General features: G+C 36.1%; 2 protein-coding genes across 2 annotated transcripts; one reads left to right on the forward strand and one right to left on the reverse strand.

Annotated features, from left to right (window-relative positions):
- Positions 1–6,512: 6,512 nt before the first annotated feature.
- On the forward strand, positions 6,513–7,618 carry LOC110683245. The gene is made up of 2 exons (XM_021859586.1): positions 6,513–6,843; positions 7,124–7,618. The coding sequence occupies exon 2, from the start codon at positions 7,130–7,132 to the stop codon at positions 7,601–7,603; it is 474 nt and encodes a 157-aa protein (XP_021715278.1). The 5' UTR covers positions 6,513–6,843; positions 7,124–7,129; the 3' UTR covers positions 7,604–7,618.
- A 333-nt stretch (positions 7,619–7,951) lies between these two features.
- LOC110683254 lies at positions 7,952–9,585 on the reverse strand. The gene is made up of 2 exons (XM_021859598.1): positions 9,113–9,585; positions 7,952–8,808 (listed from the first exon to the last, which is right to left on the reverse strand). Exon 2 carries the CDS (start codon positions 8,805–8,807, stop codon positions 8,292–8,294), a length of 516 nt encoding a protein of 171 aa, XP_021715290.1. The 5' UTR covers position 8,808; positions 9,113–9,585; the 3' UTR covers positions 7,952–8,291.
- Positions 9,586–20,409: the final 10,824 nt, after the last annotated feature.

Consider the following 20,409-nt stretch of genomic DNA (forward strand, 5'->3'; position numbering starts at 1 on the left):
CAATATATTTTGGGTTCCTCGGTATGCCAGTTAGCCCCTCTAAGAAATTTGACGCAATTTTTAGTAATCGGCTTGATTACAATTACATAAAGTGATCGACCTGATGAAAGATCGTCTCACTTAGCTTAAAGAGCCTAAGCATTGGCTCATCGCAAAAGGCACCAACATATTGGTTCATTTAGAAAGGCACCGACATACTGGTTCATTCAGCGAAAGGCACCGATATACAGGTTCAAAAGCAGTAGAAGCGCCGACGTACAGGCATAGCGAAAACAAATTTCAAGCGAGCTTTTAAAGATCAACAAGCGTGGGTCTTCGGTAATTTTTCTTTGGAATATTATCGCAACAAATGAGGATAGCTTCAAGCGAGAATAACTTCGGCAGCATTCCCTAGCTTGCGGAGAGTTGTCACAAACAACTAGAAGGTCGTTTCAAGCGAAGCAATCTTCGATGGGGTTCTCTAGCTTGCAGAAGTCTATCATAGAGGAATTGGAGGCAGTTAAAAGCGTAGCAGTCTTCAGGCGATATTCTCTACCTTGTAGGAGGTCGTCAAAAATACAAAAATTACAAAAATACAAGAATACAGTAGCAAATCGATTACTTTCAGAGACGTGTGCTCGACGGTGCAAGATACGCGTTTCTTAACTCTTTTATCTGTTTTAACTAACGCTAGTTTGCAGGTATCGGCGTTACAAGAGTGATTTAGGATCGCAGAACGTTCTGAATCATTCTCCGTCCCTATCGATACTTTGACTTTTGTTTTCAAAACTTGCGTTTCTCCAAACTCAGTCAAAGTGGGGGCTTCTGTAGACACCCATTTGTGTCTCCCCAAAACCTAACCCGGTGATGAGTACCTTTCACATCGAATCGTAATCGAATGACGTGAAAGTGTGGAAAGTCTAGTGTTGCGGATAGTTTTAATTTCTTTTCTTTTCTCTCTATTTTTGAAAACCTTTTTTTAGAAAACAGACAATCCAGTTTGGTTGGTCCATAATATGGGTCCAATAGTAGTGTAGTTGGATAGGGCTTGAAAAGAGCTTTCCAACGATATATTATAAGCCCAATTCTGATGAATATTGAGGAAGTTATGGCCAAATTACTAAACTGGGCCCGGTTTGAGCTTTATATGCGGCCCAATGATCTAGGGGAGGGCCTAATATGGGTTTATCATTCCTAATGAAATTAGGAATGGTATTAGTCTTCTAGATTCTTCTAGAAGGTTCTTTTCATTCCTAATTCAATTAGCATTAATAAATTGACTTTTGTTGACTTTTTAGAGTTTTAATTAGAATAAAAGAACGTTTTTGAGGAAAATACGATTTTATCCTCCTGTACGGTTAATTTTTATTTGATTTTAGAAAACGCGTCAGAAATTTAATCAGCGCCAAACGCCAGTCATTAGCGCCTGACGCTACGCTTGGCGCCTGGCGCTAACCTTGTTTTTGCGCGTCAGAACTCTGTTATGATTTCCTATATTTTTGGCTTATTTTCTCTATAAATAGTCTTCTATAAACTCCGTTTTCATTCACCAACTCTCATCAAGAAATTCTTGATATAAACTTCTCTCTCTTTTCTAAACTAGCCTTTTCTAGAATACAAAATTCTGCAGTCACAAGACCTAGATACACCTAGCATTATTCGAAGTTGCCTTCGCCCTAGACGTGAAATGTTTTAATTTCTGAGGGTTTGGTCCCAATTATTTATTTCAATTATTTAATTTAATTGTTTTAATTATTTTCCTTGAAGTTACTAACTTGTATATTTTGTTATTAGAAAGAGGTACGAGGCATCCAAGTAAGTGCTTTAATGATTTTTATTGATGTTATTATGTAGAAATCATGCTTAGGTTGTTATTATGATTCCTAGTATCATGTTAGGATGTTTTCCTTAATCTGATGTTTAGGGTGACAACAATAAATTCCTAGTATCATGTCTAGGGTAACTTTAATATCAAGTATGATTAAAAGTATGATGCCTTTTATGTTCTTCCTAATATTTATGATTGTTAGTATCATATTAGGGTTAAAGATTTGATTTTTATTGCTTAGTGACATGCTAGGGTTTGTTATTAATCTTGTTAGTATCATGCCTAGGATCTTGCTATGCTTTAACATGATTATTAATATGATTGTTATTATAATGATTATTGTTTTGATTATAATTATGATTATACTTTATGATTTATTTTGATTGTTATGTTGCTTGATATTTATTGTTATTGCTTGCTCACACCTTTTATGCATGTTTAAAGGGAATTGGTACTTGTAATCACACTTAATAAGATAATTAATAATCATGTTAGGGTTAAAGCTTTGATTTTGATGCTTAGTGATATACTAGGGTTTGTTATTAATCTTATTAGTATCATGCCTAGGATCTTGCTATTATTATGCTTTAACATTATTATGATTATTTTTAAGATTTATGATTATTATAATTATTATGATTATTGTTATTATCGTTATGTTGCTTGATATTTATTGTTATTGCTTAATCACGCCTTTTATGCATGTTTAAAGGGAATTAGTACTTGTAATCTCGCTTAATAAGATAATTAATAATCCTATTTAGGGTTAATATGATTATAATTAAAGTGATCGCCAATAATAGATTTATTTGTGCATTAATATTCAACCAACATAGATAAACAGGTTTAGGGTTAATCCTATTGATTGCATGTTAGTCAGAAAGCGCACATGAATACGATCAGAATAAAGTAGAGGCCTATTATTAGGGTAGGTTCAATCTCTTTTAGGTTGGATTTGTACCTTCATCCCCGAACTTCCAGTCATGGTTCCAGACCTATTGGAGTTGACGATTTCCTGGATCGTTAAGGGGTGTAACCTTCACCCTGTGAACGGTTTACAAGTTCCTAAAACTTGTTGGCGACTCTTTTGCTCTATCTTTTTTCCCTTTGGACGCCACCGTACTTTAGTGTATGATCACAGTGGGGTTCAAGCTAGGTGTAATGCTTGAAATATTCCCTACAATTACCAAATTACAATATAATAACCAGATATGTATGTTTATTTCCCAAGAAAAAATATTTAATATGAAACAACAAATACAAAATGCTATGTCTTTTTGCGAAATAAATAGAATAGAATTTCAAACCTAACAGGTCGACTTCGTTTAGACCCAGGTTTAGGACCACGCTTCTTCAATGGTGGTTCTGAATCGACCCTACAAAACAAAATAATAAATTGTAAAAATGATTTTTTTAAAAAAATAGTATAACCTAAAAAATAACTGAAGTATAATAAACCTTTCAGCCATTGCAACTGTATTCTCCTTTTTTCGAGCTTGTTTACTTCGTTTAAGATAAACTTTTAAGGGAGAAGAATCTTTAATCGACGAAATAGTAGACATTAATTGAGTAAAAAATGACGAATGTTAGGGTTTATAAAGAAGAAGTAAAAATTAAATACATGCAAATATAATTAAAGCTAGAAAGTGAAGTAGTTATGAGAATTATTCGGAAATGGGAAATTTAGTCAATAGTAATGGAGTGTAACTGATAAAAATTGAGTGAAAATGCAGAAAACGTGGGTGAGAAGAAGGAGGAGGAAGGTGGAACGATGGATGTGTTTGAAAAAAAAGCTATTTAAGGTTCGAGCCGCGCGCCGGCTGAACTTTAATAAACGGGCCGAGCGCGGGCCAATTAATAGAAGGAGTCACATGAGTCCATTCTACACAATATTTTTAGTCAGAATAGTACTTTTTAATTGCAAAATTGTCATCCTATATGCGCTGAAATCAATAGTCGCTATGCGCCGAGACTTTAGACATACAACCATCAAAAGTTATAGAATGGGAAATTGGGAATTCATGGGAGTTAATAATGTGGTACATGTTTGGATGACACAAAAAAGTAAAATGGGAGATAAGTAAAAATTTGTGGAAATTTAAACTTCCCATAAAATATGGGAATTTAATTACTAATGACTTGGATTTTATTGGATACTGATCGCGGGTAAAAGTAGGTCGTTGGGACTACTAACCCTAACCAAATTAGAAATTTATAATACCTAAACTTACACTAAACTAGTTAGTGGCAAGTAAAGGGTCGAACCCGAAAGGACTAAGTGCATTAATTTGTGCCAACTAGACTACTAGGAAAGGTTGTGAGATAGAGAGAGATTAAACCTAACACTACTAAGAGCAAATAATTAAAAGGGTTTTTCTAAGCTATACCCCTAAGGTATTCGAGTTTCTAAGGTGTACCCAAGCTTTTTCGTGTTTCTAAGTTGTGCCCCTCAACTCACTACCATTATTGAATGGTACCCTCCTTGGGAATTCCACGTCACCTAAAGTTAACTATAAATTTAATAGAAAGATGATAAAAAGGTAAGAAAATGGTAGGAGAAAGAAATCTTTGCCACCGCAACCCTAATAATGAAAACTGGTGCCACGAAATCACACTCTCAAATAACTTTTATACAACTAATAAGGGTACATTTTAGTATTGATAAGGAGTTGAAGGGCACAGTTTAGAAACTTGAAAAAGCATGAGTACACCTTAGAAACTCGAATACCTTAGGGGTACAGCTTAGAAAAACCCTAATTAAAACTAGGGAAAGTAGAATCCAATTACATCAATGCATTCAACAACATCATACAATTAGATGAAAATGACCTCGTTTAGGAACATCAACACATTTAACTCACTCTCGCACAATTAAGCATGTTAATTATCCTACTAAACTAATTCACTCTCGTGCAACTAGCCTAGTAAAAGTATGGAAGAATTTAGGGCTCTCAACCAACTCACTCTCGCACAATTGATTGAAAGCACAATTAAAAGCATAGAATCAATTAGCTAGAAAGATTCTAAACCATAAAAGCATCATCCATACACAATAATCAAGAAACAATTTCATACTAATCACAATCAATCATTTAATTCATTAATATAACCTTCATCCAATTCCCTAGAACAAAACCTAAGCTATTATAATGAAGAAAGACATGGAAAACAAGGTAAAATAAGAATAAAAACAAGATTAGACAAATAAACTAATTAATCTACTCAAATCAATAAACAAAAAGCAAAAAACTAAGAATCAAGCAAGAAATAAAGATGAGAGAAAGTTAGAAAATGCTCATTGAATAGATGAGAAGAAGTTCCACAAAGTTGCTTCTTCAACCTCTCAAAAACTCCATGGAAATCCAATCTTTCTCTCTCTACACTACTCCTAAACTAACCCTAAGAGAGAGAAAGTAAAGGCTAAACTAATCTAATCTATCTAAATAAAATGTTGATTGAAAGTTATGAGAAAATAACCCTAAAGAGGGTATTTATAATACAAGTTAAAATAATATAAAAGAAATTAAAAAGAAATAAAACTAAACTAAAACAATTAAAATAACTAAACTAAAAACCAAAAAAAAAAACAAAACTAAAAATAAAATAAAATAAAAGAAAATGAAATGGAAAAATAAACTCAAAAATTCCTACAATTCCCACTAAACCCCACCCCACGAATTATCAGACCCTCGATTCCCCCATTTCTTCGTGGCTTCTCTGAACTTTCATCACCATCACTCATCATCTTCACCCTTCATCGAAAATCATCATCAAGCATCATCACATCGCAGCCGTTCGATTTTCATTAAAAGTCATGCACGAAGCTCGTGAAATGGTTTGGTCGAACTATGGGTTGGTGCGGCCGAACTACGGCGTTGGTTCGGTCGAACCATGGGTGTGTTCGACCACAACTCTTCAAATTACAAAACCTCAAAAGTTTCTGACTCGAACTTCGACCGAACTCCTTTGGTTTGCTCGAACTTGATTGATTTTCCATTGCTCTGAATTTTGGGCGGAAATAGTGGAATCGGGATGAGAAATTGCAGCTGTAATTGATGTTGGGTGCTTGCGGTTGGTGGTGTTCGCTGTTGTTGGTAGGAAGCGGCTGTGATTGGAGGTTGGTGGTGGTTGTTTGGTGATGTTGGCTGCGGTTTTGTGTGGTGAAAGTGGTGGAACAGGGGAGAATTGCGTGGTTCAGGTGGATATTGATGGCAGTTTTGGCGGTGGCTGCTGCTCTGAGTTGCGGGTGCAGGTGGTTGTTTTTGTTGTTGTTGCGGTGGTGAAAGGTGGGTTTGCGCGACTGCCAATTTGGGGTGCTGAAGGAGGCATGGCTGGTGCGGGTTTTGGGTGGTGGTGATTGGAGGCGAAATGGGAGGCACAACAAGTGAATTGGAGTTGAGGTGCTGGGTTTGAGTGGCTGAAGGTGGAGGTATGTGCGAAAGGTCGAGGGAGTAGGAGAATTGGAGCAGGACAGGAAGGAGAAGTGTGGTGTAGGATTAGATGAGGTGTGGTGAAGGATAAGACTGGCAGTAGGGGAAGAGCAGGGAGCATTGTGCATTTGTCTCGAACCTCGGACCCCGAACACGATTTGAACTTGAAACCCGGAACACCTACAACCAAAAACACGAGGGTATTACCACGAAATAAAATAAAATAAAGATAAAATAAAGGAAATTTTCATTTTTACCACCTTCAAATAATAACTTTGTCGACTTTACCACCTCCAAAAAAAAAACATTTACTTTACCACCTCATAAAAAAATTAAACATCAGTTTTACCACCTCATCTGAGCTCAGGTAACGGAAAACGCTTGTGGGGCCCAGCATAACGGCTAGTTTTTGATTTTTTCCCAAATTTCTCTCGATTTCCCTTTTATTAAAACCTAGTTCTTCATTTGTACACCAAATTCTTGCAGATTGGAGATTAATTTTTGCGATTTTCTTCACAAATCAGTATTTTTGGGCGACCTTAACAATCCCAAACCCTCTAATTATCAAACAATCAATTGAACTCCTCGACAACAAGCATCAAAAAGGTAAGCCATTGTCGTTAATTCTCTAGCAATTTTCGTGATTTTTGTTGTAATTTTTTGGCAATTCGTTGCGTGATTATGTTGCATTTGCTAAGAGTAATTGAAATTGGGCGTTTTGTGAGGTCAATTAAACCCCAATTTCAATTAAAATACTTAGGGTTCATGTAAGATTAAATTAGATTGGGGGTTTTTGTTATGTGAATTGGCTACTGAAATTAGGGTTATATTATGGTGATTGTGTTCAAATACAATTAATTTCATTCTTGTTCTTACTGAATTTCAGAAGGGAATGTCTTCAGTTAGCATGTCACCCTCAAAGGAGAAAAAATGCCAATGTGGAGTTCCAATGTCTAGGCTGACTGCTTGGACTAGGGAGAACCCAGGACGCAAGTTTAGGACCTGCAAATTCTATGATCCTGTGACTGAGTCAAGGGGGTGTAAAGCTTTTGAGTGGGTGGATCAACCAGATGGAACACCTTGGCAAGCAGAGGTGATTAACAACTTGCTGCTGGACAAGAAACTAATGAAGGGAGAGCTGAATGACATGAAGAGGGAAGTTGATGATGTTAGTGGACAAAGGAGGTGCTTGCTCAATGAGATTGACAGCTTGAAGATGAAATGCAAAGCTCTTAGCTCAGACAGGAAGAAGATGATCAAGGAAGCGCATGGCAGCAATGCAACAACAAAGAAAATGCTCACAGTACATGCTATTGTTGTGTTTTGTTGTTTTGGTTTGGTACTGGCTATTTATTTTAGATCTTAGGTTCATTTAGGAATGCTTAGAAACAAAATTTCTTGTACTAATTTTAACAAAATCAATGAGAAATGGAACTTTTTGGTAGAAACATATCACATTTCGTATTAGTACTTGCAACACAATGTTTTTAATTGTTTTACATTGGCTGAGACAAAAGTTAAGGCACCTTTGTGCAAAATCATTGTTCAACTACCAAATAAACTTGGTTGTCTATTACAAAATACTAATGAGTAGACCTAGGGTCACAGTTGATTGAGATCCTTGTCCTTCTTGCTTGTCATTACATGAAGCTTGGACCTGGTCTGTATTTTGACTTTAAGAGGAGTAGTTGTTGGCACTCTTGTGGGTTGACTCAGGCTCCTGTTGCTCCTGGTAACAGGCTGAGTTGGCAAAGGCTCTGTTCTTGTTGCAGGCTGGCTTGACACATCAGTTGCAGGTGCAGCATTACTTGACCCAGCCTGTGCTGTTGTTGGAGGCTGATATTGTGGCAACTTCAGTGTAGCCTGCAATCACAGTATGACAAGACTCAGAAACAAAGCCACTAAATACACTCAAGTCACAAAATACACAAAAAACCTGTCTTGCTGCTTTCTCTTCACTTTTCTTTCTCTGTTCCTTAAGCCAAGGAGTCTGCATCTGTGGCCTCCCACCCTTTGGATTTGTTGCAGGTGGGTTAGGCTGTTCTGGTGCTGCTTCAGCCTTGCATGTTTTGGCAAAGTGGCCAAACCCACCACAGTTCTTGCATTGTTTCATCACCTTTGGCTTCTTGCACTTTAGGCCCACCAAACCTCTTTTTCAGTTCCTTCCTTTGTGCAGGGGTTAGCTCATTCCCAGCTATACATTTGAAGGGTGTTTTGTTAGTCCCTTCAATTGGCTCATGACTGGTAACATACATCTCACATGCCCCCTCTTTGTTCACAGACTCTAGGAAACCATTCACCTCACCATCAACAAGCTCCCTTTTACCATTCACCCAAGACTTGCCCTTTTGTTTATACCAGCAACTAAACCCCCTAGGAACCTTCACATTCACATACACAAACCCATGTATAGCTGCTTGCCTCAAAAAGTGTACATCTATCTTATTTTTTTCCACTTTTCTCATCCAATAAACCCACCCACCATCCCAAGTTAACACCCTTCTATTTTTACCAGCTAAAGAAGGTATAAAGGCACCCCCTACTGTAATTTTTAAGTCCACTGTGTCCATTCTGTAACAACACCAACAAAAGCACACACAACAATAACCAATTTCAGTAATTACAGTAAACAAAAACAACCAATTCACCAATTACAGCAAGTAAAAGCAATTCACATTGACTATGCACTAAATTAACAGTAAACAAGTAAATCTAATTAACTAATTATTTAACAAATGCACACTCTAATTCAGTCAAAGATTCGCATAATTAGGGTTTATAATACTTTAATTCACAGATTCCCAAAAAAGGCATACTTTACCCCAATTGACAACCATAAATCCAACGAAATGTACTAATAAAGGGTTTAAAGTACCTCTTGTAGTCAGGAATCTCGATTTCTGTCAGCAAATTACCAAGCTTTTGGTCCCCTCATACTGTGGAAGATGACAAGAGAAGCTGATGTGTTGCAATTTTGTGGTTCCAGCTCGATTTCAACCACCCAAATTGATCTAGGGTTTCAGTTTTTACAGAGAGAAAGAGAAAAATCAAAGGAGAGAGAAGCAGTTACAGTGAGAATCAAGAAAAATCAAAGGAGAGAGAGACGAAAATTGATGAGGAAGTGAGAAATTTGGTGAGACATTGATTATGGAAGGTGGAAGGTGAGAAAAGGAGGAGACAGAGGGAAATCGATTTTAAAAGAATTAAATTGGAGGGAAGTGACAGTTAACTGGGCCCCACAAGCGTTTTCCGTCACCTGAGCTCAGATGAGGTGGTAAAACTGATGTTTAATTTTTTTATGAGGTGGTAAAGTAAATGTTTTTTTTTTGGAGGTGGTAAATTCGACAAAGTCATTATTTGAAGGTGGTAAAAATGAAAATACCCTAAAATAAAATAAAATAAAAATAACATAAAAAATAAAATCAAAAGAAATAAAATAAAATAAAGAGAACAAACATGAAAATAAAATAAAATAAGAAAATGAGAGAAATTAGGAACTTATTAGAAAACAAGAACTAAAAACTTAAAATATAAACATAAAATATAAGATAAATTAAATAAATTAAGAAAATAAGCTAAAAACTATTAAAAACTACTAAAATACTCAAAATAAAGATAAAAGACGAGAATAAGCAAACAATAGAAATATAGGACAAAATGGGCTAAATTATTGGAAAATAAGCCGGAAAACGACTCAATAAACACCCTAAAAGTGACATAAAAGTCACTTATCAGATACAACCTTCAATCTTGGTTGAAAGGTTGGGAACTTGACACACTGTCAACAAACAATAAACAATACGATCTTAAAACCTAAACAAGGCTAAAATTACACAAATACGAGGTTACGTAAAACTTTATAAAATTTAAAATCTATCAATCATTCATTCATCCTTTTTCATTAAACATCATCATGTAGCCTAAACATCATGTATAACGAAAACTAACACAACTAGGAAAACTAATCCTAAGTTCCTAATTTGTAAAGATAATGTTTTGCAATAAATATGATCTTCATGCTTAACTATCTTCTTTAACCGAATTATACTAACATTATATTCTACTTGATATCAGACTCCTAAATAACAAAAATATAATTAAAACTACTACCGATAGAAACTTCCGAGAGATGTATGATATGTCATCTTCAATATACAATTACACAACAACTAAGCCCCCTTTTGAATCAATATTCATAGGATTTTCAACTTCCCATATTACCAATCAAAACACATTTAGAAAATTTCTAGGAATAATTGAGGAATTAATTTTCTATGAAATACAAATTCTTGTAGGAATTTAAATCCCATATCAACTAAACAATACTGTTAAACCCAAATTTAAAATTTTGTCTTTTGTGGACTTTGGCTTTTTAACAGAAGATCAAAAGCTTCACCCAATGTAGGGTGTTTGACCTATTAATACTAAAGAGTCCGCGATGATGAATATAACACCAGGCCCAATAAGCAGCCCACAATCAAGGAAAGATTTGGTCTTTAGTCACTTAAAGGTAAATTAAAAAGATATTGTTGTCGGCTTGCCGTCAAGAAGAAAAAAAATTGTTTAGCGGTTGAAAGGAGATCATGGACATATTTTCAAGAGGCTTTTGCCTATGAACAGAGGAAGAATCTTTACATAAAACACATCAACGAATCAAACAACAAAAGCTTTTCATTTTCTTTAAACTCTCTTTAGAACTTTCTTAGTTTTCCCTTCCTTAGTAGCTACGCGATAGCTTAGGTGTAACACCCTAAAAATTCCTTTTATAAAATACATGCCCCAAAGTTTCCAAATCATGAAAGAAAATTTATTCAAGATTGTTAAATAGTTAAAAATAAAATTTTAATTAAAATACTTTTTTTTTAAAATTAATGAAATACCATAAATAATTCATCAAATTATTTAAATATGTTATAAAATACCAATTTAAATTAAAATACGTATAAAAATACAGAGTATTACAGTCTACCCCCCTTTAAAAGAAGTTTCGTCCTAAAAGTTGGGTAGCGAAATTCAAGCTTTTTTCCTCACTTTGTATTATATTGGTGTACTCTTTTGCCATACTTTTGCCTTTAATGTATCCTTGAAATTAAAATAACTTGAAATAACCATTAAAAATGTGCAAAAAGCACACAAATAACGGAAAATATAGGGAAAACGCGAAATTCTACCGTATTCTACCCCCCTTAAAGAAAACGAGTTACGTCCTCGTAACTCAACACACCTTAAAGAACTCGGGATATTTCTTTTTCATTTCATCCTTAGCTTCCCAAGTTGCTTCCTCATACTCTTGGTTAGACCATAGCACGTTGACAATCTTAACTTTCTTTATTGCGTGTACTGCACACTTTATTGTCAAGGATCTTGACAGGTCTTTCCTCATAAGTTAAGATTTGATTTAACTCGATTGTTTCAAGTTGTAGCACATGTGATTTATCAGGGATATACCTTCTTAACTGAGATACATGAAATACATCATGTACTTTACTTAGCTCCATTGGTAAGGCCAACCTATAAGCCACTTCATCTATCCTTTGCAATATTTCATATGGACTAATATATTTTGGGCTTGTATTTCCTTTCTTCCCAAACCTCATTACACCTTACAGTGGTGACACCTTCAACAATACCTTGTCACCAACCTCAAACCCTTCCCCTCTACGCTTCAAATCTGTGTAACTCTTTTGGCGATCTTGCGCCGCTTGAATTTCCTTTACTTGTTTAATTGTATCTTCGATCATTTGAGGCCTTAAAACCATTGTTTCACTTATGTCATTCCAACAAATTGGGCTGCAACACTTCCTTCCATATAATGCCTCAAATGGAGCCATGTCAATGCTTTCATGGTAGCTATTATTATAGGAAAATTCAATAATTCCAAGCTATCTTTCCATCGTCCTTAGAAGTCGATAACACAAGCCCTCAACATGTCTTCCACGGTTTTAATAGTCCTCTCAGTTTTCCCACTTGAGCCCCACTGTGATCAAACACTTAAGCATGGTGGCGTCCAAAGGGAAGGAAGCTAGAGTAAAAGAGTCGCCAACAAGTTTTAGGAACTTGTAAACCGTTCACAAGGTGAAGGTTACACCCCTTAACGATCCAGGAGATCATTAACTCCAATAGGTCTGGAACCATGACAGGAAGTTCGGGGATGAAGGTACAAATCCAACCTAAAAGAGATTGAACTTGCCCTAAAAATAGGCCTCTACTTGCACTTTTTGACTAACATGCAATCAATAGATTAACCCTAAACATGTTTAATCTATGATGGTTGAATATTAATGCACAAACAAATCTATTATTGGCGATCACTTGAATTATAATCATATTAACCTAAACAAGATTATTAATTATCTTATTAAGCGTGATTACAAGTACAAATTCCCTTTAAACATGCATAAAAGCGTGATCAAGCAATAAAAATAAAAATAACAATCAAGCAAGATAATAATAATCACCATAATCATAATCATGTTAAAAATAAAGCATAATAATATTAGCAAGATCCTAGGCATGATATTAACAAGATTAATAACAAACCCTAACATTTCACTAAACAATAAAAATCAATGCTTTAGCCCTAACATGATACTAACATGATATCAGAAAAGAAATAGAAAGCATCATAATAATATCAGAAATATTAGTTAATCCTAAACATGATACTAGGAAGCAATAAAACATCCTAACATGATACTAAGAATCAACAAAATAATCTAAGCATGATTTCTACATCAAAATATAATTAAAGTAATTAAATCACTTACTTGGATGTCTCGTATCTCTTTCTAATAACAAAATACACGCGTTAGTAACTTCAAGGAAAATAAAAATCAAACAATTAAATTAAATAATTGAAATAGAAATTTGGGACCAAACCCTCAGAAATATTAAACCTTTCACGTCTAGGGCGAAGACAACTTCGAACTTGGCTAGGTGTGTCTAGAACTAATGTATGAGGAATTTTTTGAGAGGGATGATGTGTCTAATTTAGATAGTATTTTACCCCCATCCCCTGGTCATAATTACTAGTGTTTTTGGCTCTTTAGAGCCACTTTTATTACTAATGGGTGTTTTCTAGTGTTTTCGTAGATTTGCTTGAGTATTGTAGGAAATTGCACTTTTGGAGCATTTTCCTGGGTTTTCATGGAGCAACTACGAACATTGGAGGAGCACGACCGTTTTTGAAGCTCAAGGCCGGTTAGAGTCATCAAGCCGCTGATTAAGGGCTCGGTATATGTGATACCGGGGAATTTGGACCAAGTATTCAAGACCCGAAGAGGAAATCCGGATTGAGCCGAAGAATCAAAGCGCAATCGAAGTCCAAGCCTCGAGGAAGAACCGGGCCCGATCGGGAAAGCCTTCGCTCGATCGGGCGGGCGCGCAATTATGTGCTGCTAGCAACGCTAAGACGTGCCCGATCGCGTGAGCATTAGCTCGATCGGGTGGCCCTTCGCCCGATCGGGCGCGTGTTTCTGGGGAGACTTCTTAGCCGAATTCTTAGTTTCTAATTAGGAGTGTTTTTAGAGTTTGTTTAAGTACGATTTAGTACTATATTTTTGTTTTACCTCTTTTCTTAGACTTTCACTCACTACTTAGATTATTTCTCTCTCTAGATTTCTCTCAACTTTTACTCTTGTTCTTGACTCAACTTTGTAGTTCCATTGATTTTGGTAACGATTTCTTCTTTATTAATTTCAACAATTTTATTCCTTTATTCCCTTATGACTTGTTTAATTGCTTTATTTAGTTTAGATTTAATTATGTGTGAGTAGTTTATGGGGATCCAATAAATAATATGAAGGGGTACTTTATGAATGTTGATTGTCAATGCTTAATTATTTTCTTATTGATTGATTTAATGCTATGCAATTAGATTAGGTCTGGTTTAATTGTATGAGTTTAGCAATATTGATTCGAGATTCAAGAGATGAGAATTGATGTTTAGGCTTAATTTCAATAGGCGGACTAATTTATAAATGGTTAAGTCGAGATTCGAGAGATGAGATTTAATACCGGTAAATTAACTCTGTGATTGTAATATGTAGCGAAAGCCCTTTATGATCTAATTAATTGATGCATTGATGATTGATTGTTATGTTTTACCCTGGAATATTGTTTATTGGTGAACCTATGCCCCAGGCTTTTATTTCATTGATTTTCTTCCTACTTTTATTCCTTCCCACTTTTACTCTTAGTAGTTTAGTTCCCTTTTATAATAACAATTTGGTTACTTGATAATTTAGATTATTTTGATTAAATAGGAATAAATTAACTCGTTTCCCTGTGGTTTTACCCTTCTTCCTTATCTACATAGTTAGTGGATTTAGGTATTATTTTTGATTGGGTGATTACGACTTGAGCCTGTCAAGGGAAGGTTTAGAAAAAGAATAGAGATGGAGAATGCTTCTAGATTTTAGAGAGAGAATAGAGAGAGATGATGGTTTTGAATGATGAAAAAGGGGAATATACGACCCCTATTTATAGAAAAAATAGTTCGAAATCAAATCAAGTCATATTCGGAATAAAATACCTCCTGTCGTTTCCTCCTGTCGCCAACGACAGGAGTTAGCGCCAGACGACAAGAGCAGCGCTAGCCGACAGATGTTAGCGCCAGGCGACAACTTTGTCGTTTGCCCTAAGTCAAAATTAAAACGCGCTTTGTGCGTGGAATCATCTTCTTAATACGATTAAGCAGCTAATTCCACGTTAAGCAGATAAAAATCATATTTGTGACAAATCACATATTTTATTCAAAATAAAACTCTTTAAAATATAATTATCAATCCTAATCTTATTAAAATTAATAAGAACCTTCTAGATATTTCTAGAATATTAAAATCAATCCTAATAACTTTAGGAATAATAATTTATAGGCCGTCCTCTAGATCATTGGGTCACATGTAAAATCATTTTGGGTCAAATCTAATTTAATACATAACTTCCTATTTATTCATCGGAATTGGACTTATAATATATCGTTGGAAAGCTCTTTTCGAGCCCAATCCAACTACACTACTATTGGACCCTTATCATGGACCAAACTAAATTGGACTGACTATTTTCATAAATAGAGTAAAACAAGAAATATTTTTGAAAATAGAAAGAGAGATATTTAAATAAAAACATCCACATCACTAGACTTTTCACACTTTCACTTTGTTCGATAGTCAAATGACATGAAAGGTATTCATCAGTGGGTCTAGTTTTGGGGAGACACATTTGGGTGTATACAGTGGCAGGGTGAAATATTGTACTCATCTTTAGTGTTGTACCAAAATTTTCCTGCACACTCTCCCAGAACTTTAAAAGGAACCTAGAATCTCTATCAGACATAATACCCTTTGGAACTCCATGTAACCTCATTACAAGAGAATAAACACGTCGTCAAGTGCCTAACCCTAAATCAAATAAGACTTATATAACCTAAATGAACTAAATACAAGTATAAGGCAAGAAAAGGGTCGAATTGCAGGGAGAAGCTAAACACTGTGATCACTACTAATCAATTAAGCTATCTCGGGATGAAGAGAGAAATTATCTAAGAGATTAAAGATAAGAGTGAAATGAACTAGAGACAATATAAAGATAACACAAAGGGAAATAGGTAGATGTAGGTTTCACTTGAACATGCAATAACATGGGAACAAATCGATAATGAACTAAACATGCATGAATATTGATATAAGGGGTCCAATCTAGCCATCTTTAGGGGTCAATTGGCATTTCCTAACATAACTTCTATGATATGACATTAGAACCATATATTGGGAGGTGCAATCAAGTAGCAATCGACACTACAAGATAACAGGTACATGGCGACGGACTCGTTCCGACGGACACATTATTATATTCCGTCGCAAAAGTTGAATTTTTGACGGATATTTTCGACAAATTCAACAATTCAGTCGTAAATCCGCCGGAAATTTACGGTGGAATATAAATCCGTCGGAGTATTTGTACTTTCTAACGGAAAAGTCCGTCGGAATTTACCTTTTCCGATGGATAATGATTCCATCGAAAATTTCTGACGGATTATTATTATTTTTTTTAAAAAAAACCCTTAGAAAACCCTAAAACCCTTTTCCCACTTCCGCCACTTTCCACTTCTCCCTATATCTTTCCACTTTCCCCTCCTCTCCCCTTTCCGTTCTTCTTGAAGCTCTCTCCTCTTCTTTCTTATTCTCTTTCATCTCCTTCTTCTTCTCTCCGTTCTCCCTCTATTTCCTCTTCTTTCCCCTCTTTATCTCCCACCACTGCTGACATTAACAAAACCACCAATTTCATCCTTTTTCGCTAATTTCCTCCTTTTCGCCCTTTTTCTCTCCTCGTGATGAAAACAAAGGTTTTTTAGGACAAATATGACCAAGAAAACTCTAGATCTAGAGTTTTTGTGGTTGAATTTGGCCTCGTAAACCCAATTTCAAGGTTTTATTTGGTCGAATTAAGGTATGTGTATTTTTTTGGTTTTATGAGAATTTTTTGAATTTTAGGGGTTGTGGTTGGCTTGTTTCGGTGGCGGTAGTGGTGGTTTTAGGTGGGTGGTTAATTGTGGTTCGGCGACAGTGGTGGTTTTAGGTGGGTGGTTGATTGTGGTTCGGCGGAAGTGGTGGTTTTAGGTGGGTGGTGGTTAGGGTTGTAAATCTGGGTTTATTTGGGTGGTAAATCTGTATTTGGGTGGGTTAGGATTCGGTGGGTAGGGGTTATGGTGTAGGTTTTGGTGGTTGGGTAGTGGGTGGTGGTACGAGTTAGGGGGGTGGTGTAGGCTGGTGGTAGGGGGTGGGAGGTTTTTTTTTTTTTTTAAAAGCATTTTCCGACGGAATTTCCGTCGAAAATTTCCGGTGGAATGCAGTCCGTCGCAAAATTTCCGATGGACTTTCACGAGCTTGAAATTCACTTTCGGCGGACTGAATTTCGTCAGAAAACACGTTTTCGATGGGAACTTCATTAGAAAAGGCCCTATTTCCGACAACATTTTTGCTACAACTAGTTCCGACGGAATTTCCGTCGGAAACGTGTTTTCCGACGAAAAACAAGGTATTTCCAACGGAATTTTTCCGTCGTTATCTGACTGTTTTCTAGTAGTGCGATACAAATTATCATAGTAAAGTCAACGATCGTTTCATTTAGCAAAGATTCACCTTGAATCAACTAACAACATGCATTTTGTTAGAAGATCGAAGAACTGACGAGGGGAAAGACAAGGTTGTTGACTAATCCTCCCTAAGTCAAACTAAATTTATAAACACTTAACAAACCTAAATACAAGTATAGAGGTAAGTCAAGGGTCGAACCCAAAGGAATGGTAATGTTCAAGAGCTCTCAATTATGCGCCTAAGCTAGGTCGAAGTCGAAGGGTAAGAGGTAAAACTAACAACTAACAAACAAACAACCAAACAAATAAAACACTAGGAATGGGGATCAACAAGTAATCATGACAATTGCAACAACTTGGGACAAACATGCCAATCAAATTTTGCGAAGACTAATGATAAGAGCAATCAATTGGAATCAAAGTGCTATAACCTAATCGTTAAGCCAGATGTCTCTACGAATAAACAATCTAAGAGAATCATAATCTAAACCAATCGATAATTGCAATTCCTAAATCAATTGGTCGTGTCATTGGGAATTGCTATGCAATCTAGCATAATTCTCAAGGCCTAATCGAATTACACAAATGCAAACTTACATTAATCACTTTAATCTCATCAATCAATCAACACAATTCCCAAATTTATCACAGCCAATCAATCATACAAGTTTCACCCAATTTCTAGCCAAAAAACTACTCAAGAATCATCATCTATCAACAAACAACTAAAGAAATCAAGAATCAACAAAATATCAAAAACAATTACACTAATCAAGAATCAAACATCAAAATCAAACCAAACAAACATGAAATTAAACTAAACAATAAAATGAGATAGAGTTAGAAATCCTCATTGATTGATTATGGAGATCTTCAATACAATTGTCACCTTGAATATTCAATCTCTCAAATCCCCAATGAAATTCCTCACTTTCTCTCTCTAAAATCTACTCCTAAAACTAACCCTAGATTTAGAGAGAGAAGCTATCAACTAAGCTAAAATTATGTATAGAACTTCTTACAAATATCGGGTTAAGAAAGGTATTTATAAGAGGTGCAAAAAAGGGATCAAGCAAAGCCGGAATACAGAGAGGAGCGCCCAGGCACAGGGGTGGCGCAATCGCGCGTGTGGCCTGCGCGCCCACGCTTTTTTTGGGTTTCTTTCGTCTTTCTCGCCGCTTCGCGCGCTCGTAAATGACCCCACAAGCTCCGGATGATGCATGATGATAGTGGAAGTTTCTAAGAGAATCCTCGGTGGGTTCAATACCACTTCTTCATGGGAGCACGACTTGAGAGCGCAAGAGCTAGAACTTGGAGCATCCTTTTCCTTGCATCTTGGGCTTTCCCAATGCTATGAGCTACTCCAAAAGCATCTTCCAACTTAGAAAACCACCAAAATCAAGTCCTGAACCTCATTAAATACCTGTAACCACAAAAAGAAAAGAATTAAAGAAGAAAACACAAGAAAATCCATAAAAACACAAAACAAGAGATAAAAGGGAAATAAAGAGAAAATTGCATAAAACTAAACATTTATTAAGAAAGAAAGATATGAAAAGAAGGTAAAAATAAGCTAAATACTCATCAAATGAGTGCCATAAATGTCACGCATCAAACAATCAAGCATGTAAAGACTTTAATCACAATCAACTTGAATCCCAACACTAAAAACATGAACAAATTCCAACTACATTATTCCCACTCCCTAGGCTAGATAACTACTCACTATCAATAGCAATCAACAAGTCAATCATGAAATTAACAAGCAATAGCATGATTAATGAGTAATTAACAAAGCAAAAGCAATTTAAAGCAAAATCAAATAGCAAAGTAAAAAGAAAAGAGTAAATGCTCATTCATTGAAGTTGATGTTCTACAAAGAGGTTGGTTAAGATTCTTCTTCAACATCCAAGCTCAACAATGGAGTAATCCACACTTTTTCTCTCTAAGATGCCAAAACTAAGGGTGTTTCTCTCTTTAGATTCTGCTAAAAATTAGAAAATTAAGCTAAGCTAATCTAATTACGTACAAGAGAAGAAATAGATGACTTAAACCCAGCGATGGCGCCCGCTCAAAGCTTATTTGCGCCCGCAACTTCGTGGGCACGGAGAATGGAGACCTAGACAAACGCGCCCGCATAGGAGACTGCGCGCCCACACAAGGGTCGTCCAACAGGCGCGCAAACTTCTGTTGGGTTTTGATGAGTCCAACTCACTGCCGAAAAAAGCCCGACCCCAAGACCCGCTCACAATTAATATAACTAAATGGCAAAAATGACAAGAAGGAGAGAAAAGTCGATCTTACCCTTGCCGCGTGCTTCGCTCACACTCGGAGCATTTATTTCAAAGCCAAGTCTTTCAAGTGCATAGACCTCCTACGGTATCTGTAGACATCTACTTTTGGCCTCATGTCTTTCAAGTGATGAGTACTTATGGATGACTGGCTAAACCGTAAAGACACAAAAAGACTAGCCTAACCCAAAAAAAAATACAAACAAGGTCCAATTAACTAAACCCGATCATAATTAGGCTTAAGCCCATGCTTAAGATCCAATAATGACGGATTTAGAGGCACCTAGGTTAAATTTAATGCTGCCGCAGGAAAAGCCGTGCGCATCTCAATGAGTCGCGCTGGTCTAGTGCGCGCAACTAATTCAGTTGTGCGGGACACCTAGTGCAATTGCTAGTGATGCGCTCGCGGAAGATTCAAAATTTCATAAAAATAAAAAATCAAATATTACTATTATGCCGCGCGCAAGACATCCAGCTGCGCTGCCCATAGCAGCGTAACTAAATCACTGTCGCTGGGATGCCGCGTGCAACTCATCAAGATGCGCGCGACACCTACTTCGGCAGAATGCTTAAAACCTTAATTGCACCCATTCCCTATAAATGGAGGTTTAATACGAGGCTTAAACAAACAAAAATTAACCTAAAACTCTGGCAGAAAATCTTGTGAACTTATGTGCTATCAAACCCTCTTGTCCTAAACACTCACCCCCTTTGATATATTATTACTATGGTGGAGGTTCCCAAACAAGAAGGAGTCTATAAATGTTCTAAACAAAGATCTAACAA

The sequence above is a fragment of the Chenopodium quinoa genome, unplaced genomic scaffold (genome assembly GCF_001683475.1).
Source record: "Chenopodium quinoa cultivar QQ74 unplaced genomic scaffold, ASM168347v1, whole genome shotgun sequence".
NCBI lineage: Eukaryota > Viridiplantae > Streptophyta > Magnoliopsida > Caryophyllales > Amaranthaceae > Chenopodium > Chenopodium quinoa.

Coding starts and splice junctions, on each gene's coding strand:
- LOC110683254 (XM_021859598.1), bottom strand. CDS start 8,807: ATGGACACAGTGGACTTAAAAATTACAGTAGGGGGTGCCTTTATACCT.
- LOC110683245 (XM_021859586.1), top strand. CDS start 7,130: ATGTCTTCAGTTAGCATGTCACCCTCAAAGGAGAAAAAATGCCAATGT.